The 27,148-nt window shown below is 42.0% G+C and overlaps 1 protein-coding gene and 1 long non-coding RNA gene across 7 annotated transcripts in view; one reads left to right on the forward strand and one right to left on the reverse strand.

Annotated features, from left to right (window-relative positions):
- Positions 1–27,148, reverse strand: part of PTPRB (protein tyrosine phosphatase receptor type B) — a 122,371-nt gene that overhangs the window by 6,235 nt on the left and 88,988 nt on the right. For 3 of the 5 annotated variants that reach the window (XM_037731614.1, XM_017509297.2, XM_017509301.2), the window contains 12 exons: positions 20,854–20,960; positions 16,863–16,962; positions 15,621–15,704; positions 15,512–15,529; positions 15,316–15,397; positions 14,634–14,724; positions 13,866–13,942; positions 11,767–11,901; positions 10,614–10,736; positions 10,277–10,440; positions 7,790–7,925; positions 288–587 (listed from right to left, as the gene is read on the reverse strand). In XM_037731614.1, the coding sequence (XP_037587542.1) occupies positions 363–587; positions 7,790–7,925; positions 10,277–10,440; positions 10,614–10,736; positions 11,767–11,901; positions 13,866–13,942; positions 14,634–14,724; positions 15,316–15,397; positions 15,512–15,529; positions 15,621–15,704; positions 16,863–16,962; positions 20,854–20,960 (1,342 nt within the window). In that variant the 3' untranslated portion in view covers positions 288–362. Of the gene's footprint in view, positions 1–287; positions 588–7,789; positions 7,926–10,276; positions 10,441–10,613; positions 10,737–11,766; positions 11,902–13,865; positions 13,943–14,633; positions 14,725–15,315; positions 15,398–15,511; positions 15,530–15,620; positions 15,705–16,862; positions 16,963–20,853; positions 20,961–27,148 lie in introns of those variants that run through there. The other 2 variants (XM_017509298.2, XM_017509302.2) reach the window with 1 other exon arrangement.
- On the forward strand, positions 360–11,360 carry LOC108289759. 2 transcript variants are annotated; one of them, XR_001819311.2, is made up of 4 exons: positions 360–454; positions 3,387–3,540; positions 3,971–4,087; positions 10,222–11,360. It is a non-coding gene; the product is annotated as an uncharacterized LOC108289759 (long non-coding RNA). The 2 variants fall into 2 exon arrangements; XR_005197004.1 differs by lacking the exon at positions 3,971–4,087.

Below are 27,148 nucleotides of genomic sequence, written 5' to 3' on the forward strand. Positions count from 1 at the left end.
AACGTGTGAAATAATGTTCGTCAAAGAAAGATTATCTGATTTATAGAGAGATAACAGTCCACATGGTAAGGAATTGCTGGGATTACAGGCGTGAGCCACTGCGTCCAGTTAGAATCTTTTTCTTTTTTCTTTGAGACAGGATCTTGCTCTGTCACTCACAGTGGAGTGCAGTAGTGTGATCTCAGCTCACTGCAGCCTTGACCTCCCAAGCTCAAGTGATCCTCTCCTTCAGCCTTCCAAGTAGCTGGGACTACACAGGATGTCTGGCTAATTTTTTTTTTTTTTAATTTTTTGTAGAGATGGGGTCTCGTTATGTTGCCCATGCTGGTTTCAAACTCTTAGACTCAAGTGATCCTCCTGCCTCAGCCTCCCAAAATGCTGCGATTACAGATGTGAGCCTCTGTGCCTGGCTGTATCGACCGTATCTTGATGAAGGAACTCGGAAGTGAGTAAAGTAAGTACCTACCTCTGTGATACTCTGGATTCACATTTTCATAGATGGGAAACAAGGGGTTTTCTTGTTCACTCCGTAGCTTCCTTGCTCTGAGGACATCTCTTACACACTGATGCAGGTAGACATACTGACACTGTGGAAAATAAGAGACATGTCAGAGGACGGCCTGTTCACATGCAGAAGAAAGATGAGGCGCTCTCACAAAATACGGACAATGACGGGATTGTATATAGTTAAGTTTCTTGGTCATCACTTTACTAATGGTCTCTGATAAATGAAAGAGTGACCGTCTTTTATTACCACTGAAAAGAGAACGATGGTAATGGGCAGAGAGGTGGCATTTTTCATTCTTTTAATATTTATGTATATATATGTGGTGTGTTCTTTGAGCACCTACAACTGTGTCTAGTACATAGTAGGTCCTACACAAATTCAGTAGATGAACGAATGCCAAAGGCTACTATGTAGTTTACATACATCATCTCGTTTAATGATTTCAACCACCTTGTGAAGTAAATATAATGATCAGTATAAACTAAGACTCAAAAGTTAAGTAACTTCTCCAAGGTCACACAGCTAAGAAATGGGGTCCTGGGATTTGTTCTTGGAGATGTGACCTCAAAGTTCATGTCTTTTTCACTACAGCAGTTTTCATAGATGAATCCTAATTTCATTGCATTACTGAATGAGAAAATCATTTCACTGCATACTGTGCTGTTTTGTTTTTTTTATTCTGGGAATATAGTGGGAAAAAAAGAGGTATGTACAAACCACCCTGCTGGGCTGTTAGTTCTTTGAGTGCAAGGTCATTGTCTTATCCATCTCTGCTCTCTCAGCATCTGAGTCTGCCACATGGAAGAATCTCAAAGATGCTGGCTGACTGCAGAGAACTACAGGGGTTACAGAGTGAGGACAGACCCACCTGACAGCTATTTGAGAATTTACTACTTTTGAAATATAAATATAGAAGAGTCAGTGCTTTGGTGACCATAAAGACTGCCACTGACCACTGTGTCTCAGCCCCAGGCAGCCAAGCTTGTACGTTGGGCCCCCTTCCTTATACTCCCTGGGCTCTCTTATAAGGAAATGGATGTCTGTGAAACCTCCCCTTGCTGATAGAGCAATTGCTCAGAGGGAGTTGTGAGCAGTGAAGGAGACTGGGCTCTCAGCAGCCTCTACCCAGCCTAGGCTGAGCCATCAGGCTTCTTGGGATCCTAGTTTTCCCGTTTATTAAACAAGGAGGCAACGGTCTCTTATAGCTAACAGCCTTTGTCCATTAAAGCATATAGGTTGATGTCAGTCAGATAGATAATGGAAAATATTTCCAGACCTTGTGTTTAAAGCAATCAGTGCAGTCAGTCAAAGTATTTTAGAGGTTTGAGATACAAAATAGAATAATTCAATCTTTCCTCATTAACAATCCTGCCAAGTAAACAGGTACTTATTTTTATGGATTGGCACTAGATATTGTCCCTGATTGGAAGCTAGCCTGGTCATCTATCCATGGGACTACATAAGGTAGGTCTGGTATAATCAATAGATAAGAACATTTAATTTTTTTTTTAAGAGACAGGGTCTTGTTCTGTCACCTAAGTTGGAGTACAGTGACACAATCATAGCTCACTGCAGCTTTGAACTCCCAGTCTTAAGTGATTCTCACACCTCAGCCTCCTGAGTAGCTGGGATTACAGGTGTGCATCATCAGGCCTGGACAAATTTTTTAAAAAGTTTTTTAGAGATGGGATCTTGCTCTATTGCCCAGGCTGGCCTGAAACTCTTGGCCTCAAGACAGCCTCCTGCCTCGGCCTCCCAAAGTGCTAGGATTATACTCTGCCCAGCCTAGATAAGGACATTTTAAACAACCAAATCAATAAGAAGTGAGGCCTGCAATAATATTGATAGCTATTCTCTGCTTTTCTGCTCACAGACATTTGTCATTATGAATGTTATACACAATCTCAATACTATTGAAAGTCTGAGAAAAGTAGTCTCCAGAGAATGGTTGTTAGTATAAAGCAGTCTCTCTCTTTTGGCTAACTTAAAAGGATCCACCAAATTACAGACTGACATCTTCCCGTTTTCTCCCACCCAAAGCATAATTCATATTTTCAATTCTACTAGGATATTAAGTTACTTTGGGACGTTAGCTGTGAATGAACTCTAGTACATGTGTGCTGTGGCCCATTAATGAATTCTTTACCAATGATTCACCATGGGCTTTGAAACTAGTTAATATCCATTAATTTGCCTTGTCTTAAATACAGATTCTTCTTTTCCCAATAGAATGTCCCTTTGAAAATGATTACTACCAAAATGGTGAGATTGTCAATGTGCTTCTCATTTTATTCTTAATGAAAAGTAGACAAAGCCTAACATATGAACCTGAGATCATAGAAGAGAATTTTTTGCTAACTGGTGAAAGCTTGGCTGAGTATTGACACATTCAGTTCCATTCAATTTCATCAATATTTGCAGTATCAGATATTATTTACAGTGTCATAGTTACAGTCTTCTGTGATCCCTGAGGGCATGGGTTAGTATTAAGTGAACAAATCCCTATAAGATGATCAGCATAAAATAGAATTGTGTATAAGGCTTCATATAGAAGAGAAAGCCATTAAGTTCACTTTTAGGGGAGGAAACTATCAAGCTAAAGAGAAGAGAGGATATTTATAAGAATTCAAGCAAAGAAGTAGGGTAACATAGCATAACATTTCACATATATTCTGGAAACCGTGAGAAGTGCAGTGCAGCTAAAATGCTGGTTGCGTGGGTCATGGGAAACACCTCAAACAATACCCCAAATGGAACCTGAGAGCCTTCATCCAAAACATCTCAGTGTTTCTTTCCCAGGGGAAGCAAATGAGATTGAGACTGTGACTATCATCTATTGTTCTTTAACAAGTTATTGCTCTCCGAATGTCTCTCTCAGGGTCAAGCTGCAAATTTCCCTCAAAGCAGTATAAAAGAAGGAAAGCTCACGAGTCCCCTGACAAATGCCTCTTGTTTACAAATGCTTGCTGTTTGATGGAGTCATCAAAAATTGTGAAGACCTGCATCCCTTTGTATCTCAAGCAAAGACAGAGGTAAGTGGAAGTTCACTGTCACCATAGACCCAAAAAAATAATGCAGGGGTCCGAATGTCCTCCATCTTTTGCTGAAACGGTCACCTACAGGGACTTAGCCTTGGATCACACCCCTCTGCACCCACTCCCATTACTAAATGCCAGCTGGCACCAGGGATTCTCAGCCTGTAAAAACCACTCAACTTCAGCAGAGACTTAAAGCAAGACAGATGATACTAGGTTGGTGCAAAAGTAATTGTCATTACTTTTAATGGCAGAAAACACGATAACTTTTGCACCAACCTAATATCTGGATAGGATTTGGAATTTTGTTTGATTGAGAAAAATGAGAAAGAGAAAAGTTTATCTTACTGTTATGTTTATTTCATTATGATGGAAGGACTCAAAGTCGCTTCTGGCCCAGGTGGGTAAACCTTCCTTAATTTGGCAGACCCTAACCACTGGTGGTGTCTAGTACGATGACAGGAAGCTGGAGGAGCACGCTGGGGCCAGGTTATGAAGAGGCTTATACGCAGGATGGGGTTTGAACTTCATTTTACAAGCGGTGGTGAGCTTTTCATGATTTTTATGCAGGGAGCTGACAGAGTCAGTAAGGGAACTTTGATGGTGGCAGGGGTGGTTGAAGGATCATTAGGGAAGAACTGAGGGCAGGGGACCCACTAGGAGGCTACTCATTAGCAGGGCTAATGAGAGTTGATAAAGGGCTGTGTGGGGGCAGTGGCAGTGGGGTGAGGGGCTAGCACAAAGAGAAGGAAAGGACTTCGTGACTGCTTGGATGTGGGAACTGCAGGGAAAGAAATCCACTCCATTGAGCCCAGGAATTCGAGTCTAGCCTGGTCAACATAGTGAGATCTTGTCTCACATGTCTCACTATGTAAATAAACAGAAAATAGAAATAGGAAGCAAATAAATGCACATATCCATGCATGTAAGCATGACAGGTGTGGTGGAGCACACCTGTAGATCGTTTGAGCACAGACTTTGAGTCCAGTCTTGGCAACATAATGAGACCCCATCCCTTAAAAAATATAAGCAGTCAGCTCCCTGGCTTGGGCAAACATGTGGATGGCAATACTATTAAATGACACTGGAAGGAGCAAGAGCAGGAGGAATGTTTTTGTTGTTGTTTCGCTTTTTGAAAAAGAGAATGAGTTTGGCTTTGATCTTTTTGACGTTAAATGGCTGTAAGGCGTTTGGGGGCATCCGTCTGGTAGTCATGTACGTACACGTCTGTGGAGGCAGAATTAGATTTGGGTAACATGAGCCTGTACAGGAATGGAAAATATTACAAATAATGAAGATTGAGAGAAAGGGCGGTGCCTTGAAGGCAGACGTTGGTGAAGTGAAACATTGAGAAGGCAAGCTGAGGAACTAAGCCACGGCATCCTCAGTGAGGCAGGAGGAAAAGGAAAACAGAATAGGGAAAAGATGGAGTTGTTTCTAAGGAGAAAGAGCTTTGCACATTGTGTTACCTCTGCTCTGAAAGTCAGCCAGTGATACTGACAGTAGAGTCCCTCCTGGTTGTCAAATGCATCATGAGTTTGGGGTAGGTGTATGAAAGGGATAGATGGCCCAAGAATCCTCTGGCAATTACTAGACAGCCTACACACACACAAATACACATAGTTCGAGACTATTTACAATATGATAACCTCCTCTTCCCCAAGTTACAAATTAATTAGGGTTTGAGTTTGTGAAAGTGACAGTAAACTAACAAATATTAATGCTTTTTAGCAATGTAATTATAGGATGTTTCTTCATTCATTTAACAGATTAAAAAATTCTGAGGACGTAGAGAAGGAAAACAGGTTCCCACCCACTAGAAATGCACAGTGTTGTGGAGGAAAACCGAAGGATAACAATTATGATACAGGGTAATATAATTCAACAACCTTTAATGAAATAACAGAGCTAGGCAGAGGTCATCAGTGGCTTCTAACACTATTAAGTGAAAGGTTGACTGGGATAATGAAGGGTTCAGGCTGACAGCCCCTGAACTCACTGTCAGTTTCCTCAGTGCTGAAAGAGAGAGACAGACGTGGTGATCTGCTTTCTGATGTCATGGTGGTGCCCTTAGCACCACCCACGGAGCACTGTGTTGGTGAAACGAACCTGAGTTTAATCAGGCCTCTAGATCTAACCACCAGCTAACAAAAACCATATAGAGTAGAAGAATACATTACCACCACGAACAAGCAATCAGCACATCTAGAATGTGGGAAAATCTATGGAACAAATGAACTGGTTTCTTTTTAACAAATAAATGGCATGGAAAACAAATGGGAGGGAGGATTATAGATGAAAAGAGATTTCAGAGATACGCCAACCAAATGAAATACGTAAACTCTGGATTCTAGTGGAAACCAACTACAGGTTTTTATAAAAGTATTTTTTTGAGATAATTAGGGATATTTAAATACTGCATATTAGATGATACTTAGGAACTATGGTTAAAAAGTAGATGTGATAATGACATTATGCTCTAAATTTTAAAGAGTACTTATTTCAAATATACGTACTTATACATACAAATATACATGTTCACATGTATACATCTATATGCAATGTCACATCACACATGTATACACATACATGTGCACTTATGTGTAAACACATATAGGTAATGTGACATTACACATGCATATACATCTATATGTGTACATGTGTAAACATGCATATATGCATATACCTATGTATAGACATAGGTATATGTGTATATACATATGTATATTTAAGGATGAAATAATGTGATTAAGTGGGATTTGCTTTAAAATATTTCAGTGAGGTCATGTCTTGGGGTAGGGGAACATTATATGTAGGATACAGATGGGAAAAGAACACAGAATGCTGATAATTGTAGAAGCTGGGGTTTGGATACATGGAAAGTCATTATACTACTTTCCCTAGTTTTGTATATATATTTTAATTTTTTTGCAGAGATGGGATCCTGCTATGTGGCCTAGGCTGTTGTCAAACTCCTGGCCTCAAGTAATCTGGCCCCCTGGGCCTTCCAAAATGCTGGGATTACAGGCATGAGCCACTGTACCCAGCCACGTTTTGTGCATTTTTTAAAAAACAATTTCATAATAAAACATTCAAAATATGATGGCATCATTGCTATAATGAAAGTCCTCCCAGTCCAGGACAACAGTGGTGGCAGAGGATCCTGCCTTCAGAAGACAATGATGCCACTGTTTTGACAAATGTTAATTCTGCAGGATATTTTTAATTTTTATTTCTCTTGTTCAGTTGTTGCTGGCTTGAATGCAGCATATTAATATGTAATGTGCAAGAAAAGAATTCAGGGGTCAAGGCGGTTTTGGGAATAGTAGGTTCAATGAAGCTCAAATGGGGCCTTGGCTCTAGGATGCTCTCTTTTTGTGGAACATTGCTGTCTGTGCAGTGGCCACGGGTACTGTAACTCTAAGAGGGGATACAGAAGCATGTAGAACTTTTTACTTTTCCAAACATGGAATTTTTTTTTTTTTTAATTCTTGGGCCATGTATCGCTTCCATACACTTGCCCCAAACTCGTGATGCATTTTGGCAACCAGAAGGGACTCTACTATCAATATCACTGGCTGACTTTGAGAGCAGAGGTAACACAATGTGCAAATAAGGATGCTGCATAGTTACTGTGAGAAAAACTTAGGGAACTTGAGCCTCGGAAGGCATTGATGCAGAGGAGTGACGCTTGGTCTCTGTCAGGGAAGAGATCTGACTGTGAGGCTAGTAGACTCAGGATTCTCTAGAAGTGTCCAAGCCACCTCAGCCACTTCATGGCTATGGGCTTTGTGCAAAGCCCTTAAGCTTTTAGACCTTCATTTTCTAGTATGGAAATGGAATATAATATGTCTCACCTGGTTTTTGTGAAAATGTATTGAGATGACATGTTCAAAAATGCCCTACAAATATCAAAGCATGTAGTGTTTACAGTCTAAACACACTCCCTTGGTGTCTTCCGAATGGGGGTGTAGGTGGGGGGAGTAGGGCTGGGGGAGAGGAGACATTAACATCTTCTTTCCTAACTGAAGTTCTTGTGCTCATCTGCCAGCCTGCCTTAAAACGATCCCCGAGATGGTCACCTTCAAGACCAGTGAGATTTAGAAAATATCTATATTTAGTTCTCTTTTTCTCTTCCTAATGTGTCATAGTTATTTCCCCTTGTCATATTCAAGTCCTGGATATTTTTCTGTGGGGATATCGTGGGGAAGAAGGTGGCTTATAACTTTCAGCCTGTAACTCTTACCTCGGTCTGGACCATGTGAACCCTGTGAAGTCTCAGGTCATGCACGGCTCCGTAAATGTCCACAGTGTCTTTGGAGTCTAACTGCTGGAGGATTCGGTCCAATGCAATGAAGGTTCCAGTCCTACCCACACCAGCACTGGAAGAGATGGGAAAGGAAGATTGAGCCTTTTTGTTAAATTTGCCTTTCCAGATTGCATCAAAGACTTTGGCACAATCTTTCTTTTCTCTTCCCAGTTATGGAAGAAGTAGGACTATTTCTTTCTCTCAGTGTGCTCTTTCCTCTTAAGCAAGTTTAACCTACCGTACCCCCAAGCCTACCTCCATACAGCCTTCTATCTCTTTCCACTCTACCAGGGATAAGCAGTGCTCTGCACTTGCTATGTATCATTTCCACGCATGCTTTTTAATACTTTTCCTACATACATGCTTTAGGTATCTTTGTCAACTTTCCTACTCAATATGTTTTCAGATTTATCCATGTTGCTACATATAGATCTTTATTTCTTTCCATCTTTTCTTCTCTCTCCCCTCCCTCCTTCCTTCCCCACCTCCCCAACCCCCTTCACAGGGTCTTGCTCTGTTGCCCATGCTGCAGTGCAGTGGCACAAGCATAGCTCACTGCAGCCTCAACCTCAACCTCCCAGGCTCAAGCATTCCTCTCACCTCAGCCTCCTGAGTAGCTGGGACCTCAGGCATGTGTCATTACTCCCAGCTAATTAAAAAAAACTTTGTTGCCCAGTCTGGTCTCAAACTCCTGGCCTCAAGTGATCCTCCCACCTTGGCCTCCAAAGTGTTGGGAAAGGCAGGCTATCCCACACCCAGCTGATCTAATTTCTTTTAACTCTCTTCATAAACCACTGATAATCCAGTGGCAATGAGATCATTTTTAGTTTTTCTCTATTAAGACGTGTTGCAATGAACATGCATAAGTGTGGAGATATCTCAGGGGTTGATACCTAGAAGCAGAACTCTTGGTCTGGTCAAAGGGCATGAATACCTTCAACTTCACTAGGGATTGCCAAATTGCTCCCCAAAATGGTTGTATTATCTGGGGATTTTTAATACACACATTTATAACATAAAGAACAGTTCTCCGGTGGTCCTGTACAAAATGCCTGCCATTTTTCAGAAAGCAGAAAGCTCTGAGTACCTCACCTTCCTATTGAAAGTGTCAAGGTTCCAAGGACACAGGAAAAGCATGGCTCTTAGGGTGCTGGGCTGACAGGGAGGAGACAAGTACACTTGGCATTTCTCTTCCCGCTGCAATTCCCTGCTCCTTATTTATTAGTACCACTCAGTCAGGGCTGTCAAAGTGTTACTGCAAACATCAATTAGCCAAACACCAGGCTCCCCAGAGAGAGCGAGATTTCACTTGTTAGGTTGATTTTATGGACCTAACAATATTATGAAAACATAATATTGAGCAGGAAAGTTGACAAAAAGATACATAAAGCATATATGTAACTATTTCAATAAATTTTTGAAACATAAATATGCTGTTTAGATTTACATGTATGTAGGAAATGTATGGAAATGATACATAGCAAGTACAGAGCAGACTGAAGAGAAGAGAAATTTGAGAGAAAAAATTAGGTGCTACAGATGGCGATTGCTATGCTGTGGTTTGAACATTTGTGTCCCCTCCAAAAAATTCATGTTGAAACTTAATCTTCAATGCAACAGTATTAAGAGGTGGAGCCTTTAGGAGCTGATTAGGCCATGGGGGCTCTGCCCTCATGAAGGGGATTGGTGCCTTGAGAAAGGGTTGCAGGGAACTAGCTAGGTCCCTTTGCCCTTCCATCCCTCCCTCCGTGTGAGGATACAGCCACAAGGCACCATCCTGGAAGCAGAGACCAAGCTCAACAGATAGGGAACCTGCCAGCGCCTTGATCTTGGACTTCCCAGCTTCTAGATGGTGAGAAATAAATTTCTATTACTTATTATCCAGTCTGTGGTATTTTGTTTTAGCCACACAAATAGACCTACTAGTAGATCTAGAGGGAAGATTAGAAAGTAAATCTTGAAGGATGGGTAGCACTTAGGTGGAACAGAGAAATAAAGCCAGTCCAAAACAGAAGACTACCCAGAGGCAAGAATAGGCGTGTGTGCTCACTTTTCTGGCTATAATGGGAAAGGAGTTGTTGGAAACTTAGACTGAAGGTGATACACGCCTGATGATGGAAAGCATGGAATTCCCATCAGGACTTTGCATTTCAGAAAGTAGGAAAAGAGCAAGAGGGAGAGAGAAGGCTGGAGAGTGAGGGCAAGAGAGAGGCTAGAGGGGAAGAAAGTGGAAAAGGAGAAGCCAGGGAAGAAGAATGACCTTGAGAGAAGGGGAGGAATGTAATAAAACTCCCTGGGGGTGAGGCAGGCTGGTTGGTCCAGACAAATCCTCGATCCACTAAATTCCCCATGCTTATGTCTTTTTCCAGGCTCCTAGGCACAACCCCCATACGGCTGCCGTTTGGGTCCTAGATCTCTGCATACCTGCAGTGCACCACAGTGGGCCCAGCACCGGGGCTTCTGTTGATGTAGTCCCTGACAGTCCTCACAAACTGGATCAGAGACTGAGTGGTTTCCGGGACTCCATGGTCTGGCCACACCGTATAGTGAAAGTGGCGGATGAGTCTGTGTGCATCGAGCTGTTCCTCCTGTAAGAGCAGAGAGCAGGATAGTAAGAGGAACCTTCAAACTTGACAACTGAGCCGTGGAGCAATTCCTATGGGCTGAAACTACAAGAGAAGAACCAGCAAAAGTGGGATTAGCAGATCTCCTTCATCTCCCCCAGCTGGGTTGTTAAATGAAGTCAAGCAAGCTAACATACAGTGCATATCTTAAACTCCCGGATGGTCCACTCAGGCAGGACGGACTCTGAGAGCATCTGCAGGATGAGGTCCCCATAGTAGAGGGAATCCTGGTCCGCTGGCCAATAATGGTCACACTTTACCTGAAAGACGACAGATAGAAACAACGTGAGTCCGGAAGAGTGACTCCTTGTGAACATGGGCTTTCCCTCCTCTAAACACCTTCCTGAGTTAGGAATCCCGGATCAGCCGCTAAAGCAATTTGACCATCTACTTTATATTAACCTGCTCTTGGCCAGCGCTGAAGCTGAGGTGCTGCTCCAAGTGAAGGGGAGACACTGCATAAGGAGCACCCCCAACGCCAATCTGTGGATTCACTCACTTTTTTAGGCCTAGGGATACATGACTTGAGGATTTTTTTCTTTTTTTAAATTGGTTTTCTTAGCATTTCAGCTGCACTAGCAGGTAAACTATGGTTCACAATTCATTGTTCTTCCTAAAGAAATATCTAGTTGTGTAGAGGAAGGTACTGTCTTCCTGGCCCTGCTTTGTTTGTATTTATATGTCACTGTCCTAACTTGGGCCTTGTGCCAAGAGATCTTCGAGAAGTCAGAACGTTTAGCTAAGCTTGCCTTTACATGTGCACAGACAAGGGAAAGAGGATTGTGAGCACGTATTTACTGAACGCAGATACCGGGCACTTTACATGTAATCTCTCTTTTAATCCTCAAAATAACCATATAACGTAGAAGATGATACGTGCATTACGAGGTGTTTGCTTAATTTGTCTGGATAATTCTTTGACTTTGCGTCTGCCAACACAGCCTAAAACTCACTTCTCCTTTCCTGGGAGGAGGGACAGGGTCTCTCCCCTGGCCATACACTGAAGATGGAGTAGCCAAGTGGCTAGGGCCAGGTAATTTTTTGGTGTAATGGGCATTGCTGAAAATCCCAGTCCTCAAATGGAAACAGCTTTGACTGGCACTTCAGACCCAGAATCAGGCATCACCTGGGTTTACTATTAGTGATTTAAGCCACTCTGTTCAAAAGACTCTAACAATGTTCCCACATGATCCCTACTTGGTTTTGCGGGGTTTCACTTGGATGGTGGGGCAGAATTCTATCCAGGTGGCAGAAAGCAAAGCTTGGATGTCAGGAGGGCTGTTTACTCACTCGGCCCTTCTCAACACACTGGGTCACCATGACAATGTTGTGAACGTTTTGTTCCCACACCATTTTCCAGAAGTCATCCTTGGTGCCAGGAAGCGGTCCCTGAGTGACGATGTATTCTCTTCTGAAGTTGTTGCCCTGCAATGAATTTACAATATGGAGAGTTGGAAACAATGGGCCTCTTCAGAACTATAAACAAAGAGTTCTTCAGATTAGATGACAGGGAGGTCTCTGCCAAGTCCCTGACTTCAGAAAAAGATACTAACACAAGTGTCAAGGCTTGGGAGCAGGAAGGACAAAGGTCAGAATGTTGAACTGTTAAGAGCCACATTCCCTTTTACTAGCCTGGGTCTATTCTGAAAGGGGGGGGCTCAGGAAACGATCTAGAAAACACTTCACCCTCAATTATGTGTGTGTGGAGGGGGATGGCGGGTATTTGTGTAGATTGTTTGAGGGGCTGTGATCAGGCTCTTTCCCTATTTAACGTAGAAGAGTTTTACTCATTTTGGATAATTTTAGAATATTCTGGTAAGACATGTCTTGCATGGGAAGATAAACCTCTGTTGACTGAGCATCTAATGTGTCTTGGGTCAGACTGACTTAATCCAAACCATAATCCAACAGCTGGATTTTTGTTTTTTTTTTTGAGACAGCGTCTCGCTCTGTTGCCAGGCTGGAGTGCAGTGGCGCGATCTCGGCTCACTGCAACCTCCGCTTCCCGGGCTCAAGCAATTCTCCTGCCTCGGCGTCCTAAGTAGCTGGGACCATAGGTGTGCACCACCACACCCAGCTAATTTTTGTATTTTTTAGTAGAGACGGGGTTTCACCATGGTCTCGATCTCTTGACCTCATGATCTGCCTGTCTCAGCCTCCCAAAGTGCAGGGATTACAGGCTTGAGCCACCGCGCCCAGCCTGAGCTGGATATTTTCATCTACTCCTTCTGCACTACAGCAATGACAGCAATTCCTTGTCAATTCTAGTCAAAGCTCCTCTCTGCCTCTCCTCAGGGTCTCCACATTAGGTCACCTCTGCCATTGCCACCCAAACCCTCCCCACCAAAACACTGCCTCTCATCTGATGAATCCTTAACTTATCCTCAGCATGGAGCCTGCTCTGCTGAGCCTTCCTTTACCTTTATCTCTGCTGAGGGATATTCTCCTCCTAGATGCCCCATGGCAACCTCTAGCCTCTTGCTACTGAGTGTGGTTCTCAGACCAGCAGCACTGGAATCACACAGAGGCTTGTTAGAAATGCAGATTCCCAGGCCCTGCCTCAGCCCTGCTGGATCAGAATCTGCCTTTGCACAAGACCCCAGATGATGCAGATGTCTTTCAATGGAGGAGAGGCACTGCTGTGGCAGGTTTCTCATGGCATTGCCTTTTCTTGCCTAAACTCTCTGACAGCTTCTTTAGGGTCAGGATTCCATCTTATCCCATGCCTATAAACAGCTCAGTGTTTGACTTACAGTTAGCACTTAATTCTAAGTGTTTACTGAGTGAATGGATAATTGCTTGGAGTAAAGCTGATTATCCTCAGCGTTTGGAAAAGAAAATGGAGGCCCAAAAAAGTGATATAATGTGCCCAAGGTCACAGAGTCAACAAAGGGCAGAAGTGGGATTCAAACCTAGGTTTGCTTGACCTTAAAGCTTTTTCCACCGCAGTGTGCTGTAGGAAGGTGGCAAGATGCTAAGCAAAACCAGAGCCCAAAGATTTGACATAACCTTTGAGTTGTGTCTGTGGTTGTGAAGAGTCCAAATAACATGGGATCAACTTCTCTAGCTAGGCAGCTTTAGCAGGGGAGGTCCATCTTCCTTAGGAAGCTCTCATCTCGGTTAAGGACTGCAGAGAGTAGATGACCTATGAAAATGCATCTTGGGCTCATTATAATTTCATTTGACTATAGCCATTGTGAAAAATGTGGCTTAGCAGGAACTGAATTGGATACCCCATTTTTTTTTTTTAATGGCATTCAGACATGCTCTTGTGAAATCTACAAGCATTTCCAGACCTAAGAATAGTGGGAACATGCAGGAGTGGCATCTCCAGTGTTGCCACCCACCAAAGCCTCATCCTGAACACTGTGGCCTGGTAGTTCACTTACAGGGATGTAGCTGGCGTTGATGTAGTCAGAGCAAGGATCATCGTCTACATTAGACAGCTTCACTCGCGAGGCATCATCTGGAAGGAGAGATTTGCAGCTGAATCTTGGGGTGATTTTTCTATAGTTGATGTAAAGTGTGTGATGTGCCTTAGTTCTGATCCCCACAGTAGCCCCAGATGGGAGGTGATCTTATCTCCATTTTGCAGATGAGGCTCAGACAGGATAACTAAGTTGCCCAAGGTTGCACAGGTGGCCTGTAACCACTCAGACACAGGAGACAACGTGAAGCTCCATCTGTGCTTCCCTTTGTAACATTGCCACATTTGCCTGGTGGAGTGGCCAGCTCCCTTTCACTGCTGGAATGAATGCAGTCCAGAAAACCTGCCTTCTATTGCTTTACCCAATAGGGTAGGGAAATTTAAGCAGAAATTGTTAAGGAAGACTTTGCTAAGCAAACCCACGTCTGCTTATGTTAGAGCCCTTGCTGTTAACCTCATTACTGTTCTTAGCCTGCAAAGAGAAGCAGTAGGACCACATGGGGAAAGGTCGACAGCGTAAGAGGCCTTTCATAATCAGAATTTAAACTGGCTATTTTCCCTCTAGAGGGAAGTGCAGAAATATACAAGTTATTTCTTATTAAAGTCATTCAGAGCTTGAGAGTGTCCATATCCAGCTATATTATATATCATTAGCCCCATTTCGTTTTTGGAGAAAAATGCAGAAATGGCTAGAGGAAGACAGCATTACAAATTTTGACACAGAACTTACAGGGCAATATATTGTTGTATCGATTTTTCCCTCTATTCTCTGGCAAGAGTGCAATGTCACATGACTGGTTTCGACCCACATCTTTTAACTCCTGTTAGGTCAAAAATAAGTTTGTAAGTGGAGACTATAAATAGAATAAAGCGTATCATACAGTCCTGGAGATATACAATATGAAAACATATCCACTAGCTACCGTTTGTGAATGCCTAGTATTCAACACGCATTAGCTCTGATCCCCACAACAGCCCCACAAGGGAGGGTTTTTACAAGTGAGGCTCAGACAGGATAATGGATGTGCCCCAGGTCACCCAAGTGGCAAACCCAAGAATCAAATCCAAAAGCTAGGTGCTTTTTGCCAAACCACAGTCTCTCCCAGCCAAGCAAATGGCTAGTCTGAATAATTGACAGCATTATGTCTGCATTTGAGATTTGGTAATTCTTCCTTACTGTCTGATCCAGGTAGCCCTTGCTATGCTGTGTTATTCTGGAACTCAAGCTGGCCTCTGAGATTAGATGGTACATTGTTCAGGGCATAGTTTCGGCATAAAAGAGTACTCAGCTGAGATTCTAAGCAGCCTCCTAACTTCTGAGTCCAATCAGCCTATGATTACACAGTAAACGTTAGGAGGGAAATTCTGCTGAGAACTAGGGATGCTGAAGCTTCATTCTGCCTGAGTTGTACCTCATATTCCTTGGATAGAAGGTAGTTGGAGTCAGCCTGCAGCTTCATGAAATGTCCTTCAAACTGATTTATTTTTATTGGACTGTAATTAAAAACGAAAAAGAAAAGAGAGTTACTGCAGAATAGGGAAAGTCCCATAACCATTCAGACGCATGTTTCAAAGGCAGATAATAAAATAATTAATGTGTTCTCTTACCAAGATGTTTTCCGGTTACTGTGAAGGGAAGCCAAAAGAAGACTTTGTGAGCCAATCTCACATAATACCATCTTTCAATAAATTATATGAAGGCAAATGTGGTGCTTACCCTTTCTGCCCCAGGTTTAAGTGAACAGATAATGGTCGATCCCTACGAATGCTCAGACGGGCAGAGGGTCTTTCTCCACCATGGCTGAAACATAAGGGAGAGAACTTTTATTTCAATTATGATACTTGGGTTGAACAAATTTTTCCATTTATGGCAAGGCTGTACATGTTTGTACAAATAAGGATTTTTCAGTATTCACGTAGATTTGCACTCAGCCAACATCTCTCTGAGGAAGGGAAAGGAAAGAGAATAAAGTAGATCATTCCCACCCAGAAACAGATCTCTGCAAAAACTGAAGGTCTGTCTCCTAGTTTTTGGCTACAAGTTATAGTCACTTCCCACATTCTCAATAAAACTTTGCTTAAAAAAAAAAAAAAAAAAAAAAAAAAAAACCCAGTAAATTTCAGATGCCAGACACGACTTCAAGAAAGAGTAACATGTGCCAAATTAAGAAAAAAAAAATTCACTAAGAGAAGAAGGCACGACATTGGGGCCACATGCTATTTGGTTCTTTTTGGTCCCGTCTTAAATTAGGATGGAAGATACGAACTACAAAATGGTGATGTCAACCACACTTTTCAGGATATTGCAGAAAAGCACTTGGGCATACAATTTGCAAACATCTCTGTCTTCATGAGGATATGAACCACACACACATTTTTTTTTTTTTCCTGTGCAAAAAGAGTCACTTTGTCTTCAAATAAAGCTATAAATTGCCTCTCAGACATTTGGTAAGGGCCACATTCATCAATGGGATATAAAAGCTGAGAAGGCCGGGTGTGGTGGCTCAAGTCTGTAATCCCAGCGCTTTGGGAGGCTGAGGTGAGTGGAGCATGAGGTCAGGAGTTCGAGACCAGCCTGGCCAACATGATGAAACCCCATCTCTACTAAAAATATTTTAAAAAATTAGCCAGGCATGTTGGCACGTACCTGTAATCCCAGCTACTTTGGAGGCTGAGGCAGGAGAATCACTTGAACCTGGGAGGTGGAGGTTGCAGTGAGACAAGATCATGNAAAAAAAAAAAAAAAAAAAAAAAAAAAAAAAAAAAAAAAAAAAAAAAAAAAAACCTGAGAAAAGTGAGACATGGCTTTAGAGTTTGACTTCATTCTTATTGAGAAAACAGTGACAATTTAACCTGGAAAAATTAAATTATTTTCCCTCCTTACTTTTCAGCCTATGGGAATTTTCAGTTGCATTTTTCAAGTTGTGGGTCCAATCACCAGAAGGATCTTTGTACTTACCTCACTTTCTGTCTGCAGATCAATACAGCAACAACAGCCACTAGCATGCCAATCAAAAACAGACCGGCACTCACGCCTTCAATAGCTCCAAACAAGGGCTCTACAATAATCCAGATAGAAACAACACATCCAGATGGGAAAATTAGTGCTAGGGAACCAGTAAGAAAGCAATAAAGCCATAACTCCCAAGTAATGTTATTACAAGTAGAATTCAAATGATGCCCACAATGAGCCACTTACTTTCCAAAGGCTATAAGTATGCACCTAAAAAGATGAAAGGCTGGCTCCCACCCTGTAGCAGTGAGGCCAGATGCCGCTGTGCACTTTCGAAGTTAATGGTGTCTAGCTTATAGAGGAATTTTGGACTTTGTGCTTACATGTAAAGCTTGGGGCACCTAAAATAAAGGCTGTAAGTTTGCCACCAAGATAAAAATGCAATTTCATTTATATAAAACATGTTACACAGCACTGGGGCTTTGGAAAATCCAGTGGATTGCTTGCAACTATTTTAACAAAGTCTTATTTTTATTATCTGGTATGATACTGCCACGGGGAGTTTATGAAGTGGTAAGAGTGGCCTCATTTTAAAAATAGCTTTATTGAAATATAATTCACATAGCATGCAATTCACCCATCTAAACTGTACAATTCAATGGTCTTTAGTATAGTCACAGAGTTTTGCAAATGTCACCACAATCAATTTTAAAACATTTTCATCACCCTCAGAAGAAACTGCATACCCACAGCAGTCAGCCCCATTCCTCCTCCCCGAGATCTCTGGCAACTACTAATCTACTTTCTGTGTTTGTGGATTTGCCTATTCTAGACATTTCATAGAAATTAAATCATAAATCCGCCATCTTTTGTGACTGGCTCCTTTCATTTAGCATAATGTTTTCTTTTCTTTCTTTTTTTGAGACAGAGTCTCGCTCTGTCACCCAGGCTGGAGTGCAGTGACATGATCTTGGCTCACTGCAACCTCTGCCTTCCAGGTTCAAGTGATTCTCCTGCCTCAGCCTCCTGTGTAGCTAGCTGGGATTACAGGTGCATGCCAGCATGCCTGGCTAATTTTTGCATTTTTAGCAGAGACAGGGTTTCACTATGTTGGTCAGGCTGGTCACAAACTCCTGAACTTGTGATCCACCTGCCTCGGCCTCCCAAAGTGCTGGGATTACAGGCCTGAGGCATCGCACTCAGCCTAGCATAATGTTTTCAAGGTTTATCCATGTTATAGCATATACCAAGATTTCATTCCTTTTTATGGTTGAATAATAGTTCATTGCATGTATATATCACATTTTGTTTATCCATTCATCCATCAATGGACATTTAGATTGTTTCTACTTTTTGGCTATTATGAATAATGCTGCTATGAACATTCACCTACAAGTTTCTGTGTGGACATGTTTTCATTTCTCCTGGGTATATAATGAGGAGTCAAAAGCTGGGTCGTATGGTAACTCTGAGTTTAATATTTCTATAAACTTTTTCAAAGCAGTGATACCATTTTACATTTTCATAAGCAGTGTATGGAAGGTTCTGATTTCTTCATATCCTCACTAACTCTTGTTACTGTCTTTTTGATTACAGCCATGCTACTGGGTGTGAAGTGGTACCTTCTTGTGGTTTTGATTTGCATTTCCCTAATGACTAACAATATTAAGCAGCTTTTCATGTGCTTATTGGCCAATTGTACATCTTCTTTGGAGAAATGTCTATTCAGAGCCTTTGCCCATTTAAATATTGGGTAATTTGGCTTAGTGTGGTGGCTCACACCTGTAATCCCAGCACTTTGGGAGACCATGGCAGGTGGATCACAAGGTCAGGAGTTCGAGATCAGCCTGGCCAACATGGTGAAACTCCATCTCTACCAAAAATACAAAAATTAGCTGGGTATGGTGGCATGTGTCTGTAATCCTAGCTACTGGGGAGGCTGAAGCAGAAGAATTGCTTAAATCTGGGAGGCAGAGGTTGCAGTGAGCTGAGGTGATGTCACTGCACTCCAGCCTGTGCGATAGAGCGAGACTCCATCATATATATATATATATATATATATATATATATATACACACACACACAGTGTAATTTGTGTTTTTGTTATTAAATTGTGAGGTAAGAGTTTTCTATATGCTAGACACTCAGCCCTTATCAGATATGTGATTTGTAAATATTTTCTCCCAATTCTGTAGGTTGTCTTTTTTACTTTCTTGGTAGTGTCCTTTGAAACACAAAAGTTTAAATTTAGATTAAATCCAAATTATTTTTTCTTTTGTAGCTTATGTTTTTGGTGTCATAGCTAAAAAGCTATTTTCAAGTCCAAAGTTACAAAGATTTACACCTATATTTTCTTGTAAAAGTGTTACTGTGTTACCCCTTAAATTTAGGTCTATGAAGTAGTCCATTTTGGAAGTTGCAATTTAAGACCTTAGATTTGTTTCTTCCATGTTGCTTTTCAAGACTCATCAAATCAACACAATCATCCTTGAATGTGGTTAACATCTTTTTTGGAATATGTTTACTGTCTTCCTATACTGGACTACATGCAATTTTTGTCATGTAACGATATTTCAGAAAAGAAAATTGTGTTTACAAAGTCCGTACATTAAATTATAAACAAAGACATCTAAATCCACTTAACTATATTCTCATCCCCCTTTGGCTTGAAAAGTGGGAGATTATCCCTATATTTGGCATAAATTGATTGGAATGTTTGTGAGGCTGAGTCATCTCTTGTCATGCAGCATGAGAGACGGTTTTAGCTGTAAAGAACTTCGCAGACCCAGAGATCAAGCATTGCAGAACACGGGCTATAGGAGAAGGCTGTGCAGACGATGGTGTTGAGAAGGAAGGTGATGAAATGATGCTATTCTCAGCCTGGTGGAAGTATTCAGAGACAGGGCAGTGCAGAGGTTGTATGCCCTGGCAGAAAGTGCCAGAGTTTCAGCTGTACCATCTTGGGCAAGTTACTTAATCTCTTGGTGCCTCATGTCCTCATCTTTAAAATGGGGATGATGATAGCATCTACCTCAAAAGATTGCCATGAGAGTTGGATGAGTTATTCTATGTAAAATGCTTAAAACTGTGTCTCCATAGAGAAGGTGACCAGTAAGTACTAGCCTCTGTTATTACTTAGGCTTTCCCTCTAATATACTCTTTTAGAAATTGTTACGTATAGGCCAGGTGCGGTGGTGGCTCAAGCCTGTAATCCCAGCACTTTGGGAGGCCGAGGTGGGCGGATCATGAGGTCAAGAGATCGAGACCATCCTGACCAATATGGTGAAACCCCAACTCTACTAAAAATACAAAAATTAGCTGGGCGTGGTGGTGTGTGCCTGTAGTCCCAGTTACTCAGGAGGCTGAGGCAGGAGAACTGCCTGAACCCGGGAGGTGGAGGTTGCAGTGAGCCGAGATTGTACCACTGCATTCCAGCCTGGTGCCTGGTGACAGAGTGAGACTCTGTCTCAAAAAAAAAAAAAAGAAATTGTTACGTATAGTCTTTTACATTTACAGTTTTCAACAGTACAAAGCCAACACGTAGTAAGCAAAAGGAAGAAAAATCACCTGTCATTCCACTACTTTGAGATACGTATCATTAATACTTGATGTTTTTCTTTTAGTCTGTTTTCCTGAGCATTTCTGTGTATAAGCATATAAACATTCTCACTTTTAACTGAAAGCCTTTTGTACTAACTTATATTTTGGGCTGTGAAAACTCTTGATTTTAGTGGTTTTCATTCATTTTTCAGAAAATAATTCATTTTTAATTAAAAATAATACTGTATTTCCACCTTCTTTTTAGATTAATCCCCTTTCAATCCATTCTTCTAGAGAAGTTGTGTGATCCCTTTAATCCACCTCAAGTTTTGGTCACATAAAGATTAAGTTCCAAGTGAAAATAAACGTTCCCCCAGCATCAGCCAATATCTCCCCATTAGAGGCTCCTGTAGGTGACATGGCAGTTGGCAGAACATGATATAAAGGTTAGCCTTACCTGACTCAGTAGTGATGGGTAAAGAAAAAAATGTGTCTGAATAGAGTGGCTTTATGAATTCCTTCAGGTCCTCATCAAAGAGCTGTGTAAAAGCTCGAATGCTGATTCTGAAAAGAAAACCAATTTATTTAAATATAAATTAGTTGCTGAGCACAGTAGTTGAAAAATGTGTTCAAGGAGAAGCAGGATGGTACCTGATCAATGTGTAGCAGGGTAGAATATGAGTTATGGAATCAGACAGACCTGGGTTCATGCATTCATTCATCAATTTATTCATAAATATTTATTGAGCCCCTGCCACGTGCCAATCACTGCTCTAGGACCTGGGACTTTGCAAGGAACAAAACCAAGTCCCTGCCATTCCAGAATTTACATTCTCATGGAGGAAGTCAGACAATAAACACACAAATTCAATAAATCAGATGAGACGTGTGCTATGAAAAAGAAAAGAGCAGGGTAAGGAAGGGTAAGGAAAGCAATGGGAATCGAGCACGTGGGACTGCTTTATTCAGAATGGCAGTGATGGAGGCAGTGAGTGAGAAGTGCTGGATGTACTGAAGGAAAACTAAAGGATTTGCTGACGAATACAGAGTATGGATGATCCCACATGTCCTGGCTGGGGAACGACTGGAAGAATGGAAGCATCATTTACTAACATGAGGGAAAACTATGGAGCAGTAGATTGGGGGGTTTGAAAGATCTAGATAGCTTAGTTGTGGGGGAATTAATTCTGAGATGCCCATTAGAGCAGTCAGGTGGCCCAAGTATCAACATTATTAATGCTATTTTAACTTACATATCTCCTCATCTTTTAGCACTATTTTTAAAATATCATTTTATCTAAAAATATTCTAATATCATATTGATTGTCAAGAAATATTTGTTAAGGGCCTTCTTTATAAACGGTCGAAGTTACAAAGAGATGTGTGGTCACTAGTCTTGGAAACGTGAAAGACAAAATACAAAGGAATAAGGCAAATAGCAAACAAAGAAAGTGTATATACAATGGCAAATGAGGAATAGGAGAATTTGGAGGAAACTGTGTGTGTGGGCATAGGAGGTGAGGTGGCTGGGAGCAGAGAGCTCAATGAAGAGACTGCTGTGATAATCAGGCCAAGGACACAGGGCCCTGGCTAGGAGACCTGGCAATAAGAATGGAAAGAAGACTGTCAAAGGCACTCAGAGGAGGATCTAGGTGTGGCCCAGACTGAAGAGGAGCAGGGAGGAATCAACGATGGCCTACAACTTGAGCTCACGTCATTCAGGAGAATAGTGACATCATTGATGGAAATGAAGAGAGAGGCCTGGCACGGTGGCTCACGCCTGTAATCTGAGTGCTTTGGGAAGCCAAGACAGGCAGACCACCTGAGGTTATCAGTTCAAGACCAGCCTGGCAACATGGGAAAACCTCATCTCTACCAAAAATACAAAAATTAGCCCAGCGTGGTAGTGGGCACTTGTAATCTCAGCTACCTGGGAGGCTGAGGCAGGAGAATTGCTTGAACTTGTGGGGTGGAGGCTGCAGTGAGCCAAGACTGTACTATTGCACTCCAGCCTGGGTAACATAGCAAGACTCTGTCTTAAAAAAAAAAATGAGGAGAGGGATTGGTGAAGGAGGATATGCTTTTCTTGGAATATACTGGATTTAGAGGGACAGTGAGGCATGGATTTGGAACTATCCAGCTGACACGAGTTATTCCAGTCACCTGGGCAGAAGAGTTGCTGAGGTGGCTGTCCACGTGTCCATGTGGGACAGTGCCTGAAAATCAGCTGGTCCTAAATTCAATAAACAAGCAAGACGCAGCTACAAACACAACAGATTTATAACCTCTCCTTGAAAGAGAAGCCTGTGATTCCCCATCATAGGACCTAAGTCCTGTGCTCTCTGCACAAGTCAGGCCAGCCTAGAGGGCTGCACTCAATTTCTGGGGGCCTATTTTAGGATGAATTAGAGATCATTTGAGGTGGTTGACCTGAACAATGATAGAGAAGACTTCAAGGGACATCCTATAGTTAGCTTCAGGTTTAAGGAAGGTTGCCATGTAGAAGAGGAAAGTAATATGGCTATTTTTCTTCTTGAAAGTAGAATTAGGCTTAGTAGGCTGAAGTCACAAGGAAGGAGGAGGTTAGGAACATTAAGTTGTTTTCTAACAGTAGAATATGAGCTACCTCCTAGGTTGTGAGCTCCCAGTCACTGGGGGCGGGAGGATGGGGGTGGGATTCAAATAGAGGCTGGAGGAGAACCAGTCCCAGGGAAGATACAGGAGGGCATCACTGCACTATGCTAAAGACTGGCTTGCGTGACTTCTTGAGTCCCTCCTGTTGTGAAGATTCTCTAATCGTACGGATGGAGAATTAGGCTTGGTTTACATGGGAAAACTTTCACTAGTGTTATTTTCAGTTCTAAGAAAGTGACCAGAAGTACTCCTCTTTCTTTTTTTTAAAAAAGTCTATACTTCTTGAACCCAAAGGTATCTGGGCATGTGCTGTGATAATGCTGAAGCAGTACTAGGCCAGGGAAAATAGTTCTGACCCTGCTTCCTCTCCTCCTAACCCATGCCCAGATCTGAGTGTAATCCTCAAAAATGAACATCAAGATGATATTGGTAAATCACATCTATAATTTTCATCTCCAAAAGACACATTCCAAGTAAAAAGGTGTTCTTTCAAGAATAACAGGCTGTCAATGGAAGTATATTGAGAAATGTCCACAAAGTGTCACCAGCAGTCACCACACATTAAAGGGGAAGGAGAGGAGATGATGTGTGTTGCTAATTTTGGAAGGCAAGCTCTGCTAACCACTAAAATACCAATGCCTTGGCAAGTGTGTTGCTAATTTATTATACGTTTAAAAATTGAGTGTTTCTGATAAGAGTTTCTTATTTATAAGTGTGGAAAGACTTTTTTCTCTTTTCTTTTTTTTTTTTTTTTTGGAGACAGGGTCTTGCTCTATCATCAGGTTGGAGTGCAGTGGCACAATCAAGGCTCACTGCAACCTCCATGTCCCGAGCTCAAGTGATCCTCCAACCCCAGCCTCCTGAGCAGCTGGGATTACAGGTGTACACTACCACACCCAGCTAATTTTTGTATTTTTAGTAGAGATGGGGTTTTACCACGTTGCCCAGGCTGGTCTCGTATTCCTGGGCTCAAGCGATCTGCCTGCCTTGACTTCCCAAAGTGTTGGGATTACAGGTATGAGCCATTGCACCTAGCCAGAAGGACTTTTTCAAACATGGCTCTGTTTGATCATGTTCAGCCTCTCCAATATAATAAGGAAGCTTATTATATTACTTCAGAGGCTTGGAACCTGAGGCTAGGAGAGAGTTCATGTCTTCCCCAAGATCACACAGAAAGATGATGAAAGAAAACTGAACTTCATATTTCTGGCTTCTAGTGCAGACTCTCTTTTCTTATTTCCTCATGGCTTAATTTTTGGTTAAAAGCAGTGACTTCTGGCTGGGCACAGTGGCTCATGCCTGTAATCCCAGCACTTTGGGAGGCCGAGGCAGGCAGATCACATCAGGCCAAGAATTTGAGACCAGCCTGGCTAACGTAGTGAAACCCCATCTCTACTAAAAATACAAAAATTAGCCAGGTGTGGTGATGCCTGCCTGTAGTCCCAGCTACTGGGGAGGCCAAGGCACGAGAATCGCTTGAATCCAAAAAGTGGAAGTTGCAGTGAGCTGAGATCATGTCACTGCACCCCATCCGTCCCCCACTGCCTTTCTCTCTCTCTCTCTCTCTCTCTCTCTCACACACACACACACACACACACCCACCCCACACAACTTTTGTAGGAAGGATGGTAAAAAGAGGCTAGGCTAGGAACAAGAAGATCTGGGGTCTAGATCTCTCTCTTACTCCATTGCTGGTTAGTTGAAATGTCCCCAAAGTTTTTTATGCCTCATCTGTCAAATGAAAGCGTTGGCCACTAACAACCTTGACATGTTCTGCTCTGAAGTCACAGGTGTAAACACAAAGTACTGAATGGATGCAGATAAGTAAGGACTTTTAGGAAGGAGATAATGACCTAGCATAAGTCCAGCTTAAAATCAGTGGGTCATCAGGCACTCTTAAAACTTTTCCAAAAATGAAATAACAACTACTTCCGCCAGCCCAGCACTTAGCGCCCACCCACAATCCTGTCCCGTCCTATCATCCCTGTGTACTCCTTTTTACTCACTCTCTGTTTGAAACTGGACTGTTTGTTCTTCTCTAAACAATTTGTATATTTAAACCTCCACACTTTGACTCCCACTATTCCTTCCACATTGAATCTCCTTCTGTCCCTATCTGCATATTCCTAAATCCTTTCCTATATTTTAATTCCTGTGTTTTAACACATCCTTTGAGAAGCCTTCTGAACCTTCACAGCATTTATTTTCCTTTATTCCTTATATCCTTCAACATTTCTGCCTCTATTTTACAGACGTGACTTCTTTCTCTCCCCACATTGTAAGCTCCTTGAAGGCAGTGGCTCCACCTTATTTATTTACCATCCAACAACACCTACTCCCAGAGAAGGCAATAAAACATATGCTGAATATATTATAGCAAGATAATTATGAATATGACACAATAACATGAATAAGACACTATTTTAATGAACAAATATCAGATAGAATTTTTTCCACTTTAAATGTGTCCAGAATCAGAGTTCTTGTGGTTCAATTTCCCTCATTTCAAGAAAATGAGGTCAGGAGAAGCTGACCATCTGTCTATGGTCACACTGCTTTTCTATTTAGAATAAAAACCAAACCAAACCAGCACTTTGCTAACCTTCCAACTCTCTCTCCTCATAATGATATGCCCTTTCTCTTTCCATATGGAACAATGGAATAATACATATGAATAACAGGAACCCAACAATGAATAGAACACATTATATCCGTTGACACAATAAACTTGCGTATCAGCTAAACCTGGCATTTCCCATTTCTTCTCAACCCTAATTTTTCTTTTTCCATGCTATTTCCTGTCCACCTATTTCCTTTGGATAAAAGGATGCCTAACAACAAGGAGGGTCACCGTGGTGATGATTGTCTTGAGACAGGCAGAATTCTGATGGCCTGAGTTCAGCAGCCACCACACAAGAGACTGATTCGCACGTGGTTCTCTGATGTGCTTTAGGAGACTATACCTCCTATCATCAGGCATTATCTGTCCAGCATGCTTTTAATAGGATTGAACTAAACATATATATTGGAGAGATATAGGAAAGCTGTGTTCTGGAAAACGAGTAAATACACAGAGATGATGAAGCCATAACACGAATGCATTACTTCCATAGAGCATCTTGGTTCATTCCCATATTTGTTCATAAACAATTCACAAGCATATCTTTTGTGCCAAGTATTTGCCATATTGTTTTGTAACCAATGACACATCTGTCTCCCTTGTTGGACTGTGAGCTCTTGCAGGCTAGTGAAGAGGGCAGGTAATTCAATAAAAGGTTAAAAGCCTCTGGTCAATGTAGGATTGCAGGAATGGAGGGTGTGCTGTGGATGTGGATGTGGAGCTCATGGTGCACCCAACCGCCCAGCTGTGGGTTCACAGGATAGTGTGGGTGGCTGAGGGTTGAGCTGGCTTTTGAAGTGTATGGAGAATTTGCCAGCCAGATGTGAAAAGATTGTGAAAAGACAGTGAAAGATGCAAAGGCTCAGCCATATAAAAGAACCATGTCACATTCAGGAAACTCCAAGGAGTGAGGAGTAGCAAGAGAGCCCTGGGTACTTGGAACAAATATGGTTGGAGACAAAGCTGGTGAGGCAGGCAGGAGAAAGCCGGGCTTAGTGTGCCCTGGACTGGAATCTGCTCTTGCTCTTGTAAGTGAATAGGAAAACCTTAATCTAGAAGGGACATGGCTAGGTTTGATGTGCCACATACTCAGGACTACTGCTCAGGACAACTTTATGGTGCTTTGCAGGTGAGGAAGGTGAGGGTTAGGGAACTGAAACGCTGCTTACAACGTTACACAGTTAAAAAGTGGCAGAGCTGGAACTCAAATGCAGGGGCTCTTCCAAAGACCTCCACTGCTACTATGGGTGCTGGGAGATTGCTGGGCTCTGGTCTGGACATACATTTTTTTACAGCTTCTTATTCTCTCTCTCTTTGAAATTTAGTAATGAGTTATCTTCACCTCTTCCATCTCCATAAGTAAACAAACAAAATCAGCCTCAATTTTCCAACTCAAAAAGAGAAAATAGTCCTTAGGTGATTTTTGCTCAAGTTTCCTTGAGCCCAGGTAACCAAGGAGCTGAGGCATCTCTTAATTCTTTTTTTTTTTTTTTTTTTT

Source organism: Cebus imitator, unplaced genomic scaffold, assembly GCF_001604975.1.
Source record: "Cebus imitator isolate Cc_AM_T3 unplaced genomic scaffold, Cebus_imitator-1.0 Scaffold414, whole genome shotgun sequence".
Classification (NCBI taxonomy): Eukaryota; Metazoa; Chordata; class Mammalia; order Primates; family Cebidae; genus Cebus; species Cebus imitator.